The following is a 5,365-nucleotide window of genomic DNA, read 5'->3' as shown; positions in this document are numbered from 1 at the left end:
ATGCTTGATGATAAAGTCTAAAGTAATTTGTGATGAAGACTAATTAGTGAGGAGTGCAATGGGCTACAAATAGTTAATAACAAACCCAGAACAAAGTCCACAGCAGCTTTTGTAGGTGCTTAATTTACAGCCTTAAAGCAATGGGAAATGACCCTGTCCATTGTAAAAATAGGAATAAATGTGGACATATTGCTCTACATATGCCAGGCACAGAACAGCATCTACTGAATTATCTATATTGTCCACATAAAGAAGTCAACCAAGAGAAACAGAGTGAACTGGCTATGTAAGGGAAGATGAGGATGAGTCCTGGGGAGCACAGTCTAGATAGCATCAATAAAGATGGTGCTAAGATATTCAACATATAATTAAGAGGAACTAGTTTGTGATTAAAATGGTAGCTAATATTTTTCACAAGTATGAGGTCTTTTAAATACATGCAGAGATATGAGCATTTGCCTTGAACAATGAAAGTGTCATGTGCTACAATAAAATAGGAAGATGCAGTGACTCAAAAACACTCATTCAAAATTTCAACATTCAATGTATCTATACACATGTCCCTGATATGTCAGAGGATCTGAGTGGTTATTTTCTTTACCTCCATAATGTAAACAGATAAAGAGAAAGGGGGACTATCGAGCTTTGCTGGGAGATGAATTAAAGAAAAGAAATAAAAATCAAGTGTATGTGGATCATCCAAAACATTTAGGACACCGGCATCAATTTAATACTCAACTGCATTTGCATTTCTGCACTTATCGGTCAATTTTTCTTTGATCAGACCTATTGCTTTTATAGATTTTGGTTAACATTTCTACAAAGGACAATAAAGCAGAAAATAATCTTCCTTCAAGGAAACATTTGTTGTGCTGTTATAATATGCTCACTGGAATATCTCATTTACTGCTTCAGAATAGGAGCCTGGAGCCTTTACTGAGTCAGCTGAGTTACTGCAACTCTGAGCAAACCCCTGTCTTCCTGCTCCACCTGCTTCCCATTGACAGTGTTCGCATTGCTATGCTTCCCAGTTATAGGGTCATGAGAGAACTTAGAGCCCTAGCGTCTGCCCCTACACTGCAGTAAGTGGCTTCTAAGTGCCCCATGGCACTCAAATTGACTTGGAACCAGAAAACCATTTGAGGCTTGAGGGTTTTTGACAATCCATGTCCACATTTCCCAGGAATTTGGACTAGCATTAAGAAAAGCCTTTTATTTAATTTTGATAAATACCTTACCAAAATATAGTAGTTTTGTATCCATGTGAAAATCCAGGTTTCCTTTTATCGTGGAGGGGGAAGAGATACAGACTGATTGGTGTGTGGGTGTTACTAACTAGATTCCAGTAGAAATGAAATACTGGCTTATCCTTGAGTAGACAAATTGTGACCTCCGTTCGCTGTCCTGTGACTTGAGCCACTGCCAGAGGGTTTGGTTAGTATAGGTTCTGGAGTTAAGTTTCCAGCAATAAATTCTTTTATACTTTTTGGTAATTCTGTTTATTATATATACAGTTGGGTGACTAGTAGAATCTTGGTAAAAATTTTGTGTTATTTTAACTATTTTTTATAATTACAAAAGTATCCAAATATAATAAAATGGATGATACACTGTGTTCAAGCCATAAACAGTGTTCTCAATCATTGTCTGTTTGTTACACTCAGAGCAAAGCATTGATTTGTTTGTCTTCTTGTCTTGTGCAGTACCTTGAAGAAAACTAGGCTTAGGCTTCCAAGGAAATCATGCATTTCCTGATTTGTTGTTCGGCCCTTACATTTTGGGAAGCTCAGTCACATCATGTAAGAATAAACACTGCCATGATGACTGCTGTCTGCTCCATAGAAAAGAAAGAAACACAAGATCAGAGCCTGTTTCCAAGTTCACTGGAATGGCTGTTTTATCCTTACACATAGGTCTGAAGAGAGAGACAACACCTTAGTCCATGGAGAATGGCTTCTAGGAAAGCATAGGAAGTGTATTTAAAGCATATGCAGTGTGTATAGTGTAAATCTGTGTTTGTGTCACTCTTGTGTAGATATTTGGACCAGTGCAACAAATCATGAAGTTTAAATCTCTAGATGATGTCATTAAGAGAGCGAACAATACTCCCTATGGCCTGGCAGCTGGAGTCTTCACAAAAGACCTGGATAAGGCCATCACTGTGTCTTCTGCTCTGCAGGCTGGGGTAGTGTGGTAAGTGCATCTGAAGCAAGCTTTGCAAGTTACTTATGTAGAATATTGATCATTTTATGGCTGTTTGATTTATATAATATATGTATTATTAGATAATGCTAGGGCACTTGGTACTCTGCTATCTAAACAGGAAGATGAAAGTAAAATTCTATTATAACCAACTATATATTAGGTAATGTATATTAGTACCTTATATGCACTAGACATTATTGCTATTACTATCACTTACCATATTTGAAATTGAACTGAAGGTGTTACATTAGCTGAGCATATGCTCTACTTGTGAGCTCCATCCTAGTCTGTTTTATACTGTTTAATACAAGATAAGAGTTCAGTTTCTCAGTCTGGCCTTGAACTCACTCTGTGGCCCACTTCTCATCCTCCTGCAAAATGCTTCTGAAAGGCTGGGATCACAGGTCTACATCCATAGACTTGGTGCTATTTAATTATTTTTAAATTAATGTATGTGCATGTGTATTCTGCTTGCATGTTTATCTGTGCACCATGTGAGTTGCCTGGTGCATGCAGAAGCCAGAAGAGGGTATACGACGTTTTGGAACTGGAGTTGTAGACTGTTGTAATCCATAGGATATGGGTGCTGGGACCCAGCTCAAGTTCTTGTAAGAACAGCAAAGACAGTTAACACTGAATCATTTCTCCAGCCCTTTCTATAGCTTTTGACTTATCCTGTTCTTTGATTTTTGTAATTTAACTTTAATACAAATTCTTAGGCTGTGCCTCTCAAACTGAGTCTTTGTCCATCATCTCCTTTCTATGGACTGTTTCTTCAGCAACTTTTTCCTCATCAAGCCTTCCTGCCCTCAGACCTGGAAACAGCACAAGCTATGTTCATTCTCTCCTCGAGTCTAGTTAAAGAAAACTAAGAACTGAAGAGCATCCTAAGGGACACATCGAGGCTGTTCTTGACCCTCTTGTTCACTTGAAATACCTGTTTCTCCTATCAAAGTGAGAGTCATCATCTAATTATTGACTCAAAATCATAATATATTTCTTACACTCATCATTTTATCTTACTCAACAACTACTCTTTGTCATCCCAAATCTTGTCTGTGATAAAAGCTTGCTGAGATTTAGAAACTTGTCAATAGCGTACTATAACTAGCAGAGTGAGAGCTATAGGCTCTAAATCATCCTTCTCCACTTGTGTTTATTTAGAGTGAGTTTAGCCAGCTTCACACTAAAATGACAAATCCAAATGCTGTGAAATATGCCAATATAATGTTAAAACTGTTTGTATTCTGGGGTATTTAAAGTTTTGTATTTTCAAAGACGGATTTTCAACCAGTACAGTCAATGTGAATAATCCATAGACTGAAAAAAACCTTAAACTGAAACACTTCTGATCCACTGAATTTCAGAGAAGCATGAAGCTTGCTTGTATCATTGAGAGCGTAAGTACATGCAACATGGCACTAGAGAGGTGGCTTAGCAAGGAATGTGCTTGGCGTTCAAGAGTAAGAATCTGAGTTTCATTTTAGCTTCCAAGTAAAAGCAAGATATGGTGGCCTGTGCTTGGAAGTTTATCACTGTGCTCTGAGACAGAAGAATATCTGGACTTCACTGGCTAGGCAATTTAGCAAAATTGGTGAGCCTGAAAGATAGTAGAGGAATTGATAAAAAGGGAAAAAAAGAACACTTTACCTTTATCTCTTCTCTGGCCTCCATGTATCTTCCCCATGAACGCTTAAACACATACACATTCATATATACACAATCACATACATAAATTAGATGAATGAAAAATTTATGTGAACAACCAAATGAGGGAAGCGGTTGAGAATCAGACATATTAATCACCCTGTCTCTGGGGTTTACTCTGAATGTAGGTTTCTTTCCTTAATGAAACATGTTAAAAATGCTGTAAAACCTTAATATATAATCATCATTAAAAGCCTGTTTTTTTCTTATCATGGCATTTCCACCAAAGTCTCTTAAAGGAAATTAATCAAAGTCCCATCTAGTTAGTATAACCGATGATCAACAGAGATTTTTCTATGATAAAAGTCCTAGTAAATTCAGCATTACCAACTCATATATGTTCATATTCTACATTTGCTAAAAACTGTGTCCTGTGTATTTTTATCAATCATCTTTCAAAGGTTAATAGCAGCTCTATCAAATATAGAACATTATTCTTTCTACACTCGTATTAAAATAATTGTTCACAGCCTGCAGAACTGCACTCCAATTCCCCTCTCCCATCGCCTTGATCTACTATGACCTTCTCTCTAGTTATAGTCATAATTTTACTGTGTGTTTGTTAGAAACATCTTCAAAATATTTCTAAAAACTGGTTACCAGACTGATAAATGGGCCCAATTGCTGCCACCACTTCTGTTTAGACTGTCTATTTATCAATGAATAAAACAAATGAAATAAGGATTGACACATACAACAATTGCTGAAGACAGTTGATTTTTAGGTTACTAAATGTATAAACTTCAAGATTACCCCAAAGCCTCATGCAAATATGCCATTAAAAAAACATAATTTAATCCTAGCCTCAGACACTTCCTTTTATGGCATATTCGTTCTTCCCTCTGTTATGATTCAAATTAACAGTATGTGCATGTGCGCCACATGTACACACATGGATGCATGCAAATTCATACTCAGAATTGTATCATTTATTTCTAGGTAATATATATGGATGCTTTCTGTATTCTAGATTATAGTGTCGCTTTTAATCTAAGTGATCATACTTGATCAAAGTAATGGAGTTCTTAAGGAAATTTATGAACTTTTAAACTTTCTGCTTAGAGATTAAGGGATGTACTAAGTATTATCTACAGTAGCCACCTCTTATCTGTTTTAGGGTCAACTGCTATTTGGCTATGGCTGTCCAGTGTCCTTTTGGTGGATTCAAGATGTCTGGAAATGGGCGAGAACTGTAAGCTAAACTTTATATTACAATGCATACATATTTTGTGATAAGAATTGCTGCTCCCAGGAAACTGTTCTGTTTTCACTACTCTGGGAGCAAACTACACCTATATTTAGCATCAAATAGTTTTTTACATGTTGGGAGTACTTCCTAAGTGCAGAAAAGCAACAGCAGATGGATTATACTTAATTAAGCTCCTACTACCGATTCAGGGCCATGGTAAGTACAGTACCTTGGTAAATAAATTGTTGCCTGTTTTTAGGATTT

The 5,365-nt window shown here is 36.7% G+C and overlaps 1 protein-coding gene across 1 annotated transcript in view; it reads left to right on the top strand.

Annotated features, from left to right (window-relative positions):
- Nucleotides 1-5,365, top strand: part of LOC101983531 (aldehyde dehydrogenase, cytosolic 1-like) — a 37,905-nt gene that overhangs the window by 29,981 nt on the left and 2,559 nt on the right. The window contains exons 9-10 of the mRNA XM_013348008.2: nt 2,036-2,193; nt 5,030-5,104. Of these exons, the coding sequence (XP_013203462.1) occupies nt 2,036-2,193; nt 5,030-5,104 (233 nt within the window). The remainder of the gene's footprint in view (nt 1-2,035; nt 2,194-5,029; nt 5,105-5,365) is intronic.

This window comes from Microtus ochrogaster, chromosome 8, assembly GCF_000317375.1.
Source record: "Microtus ochrogaster isolate Prairie Vole_2 chromosome 8, MicOch1.0, whole genome shotgun sequence".
Lineage (NCBI taxonomy): Eukaryota > Metazoa > Chordata > Mammalia > Rodentia > Cricetidae > Microtus > Microtus ochrogaster.
This window is presented reverse-complemented; position numbering and strand designations above follow the sequence as displayed.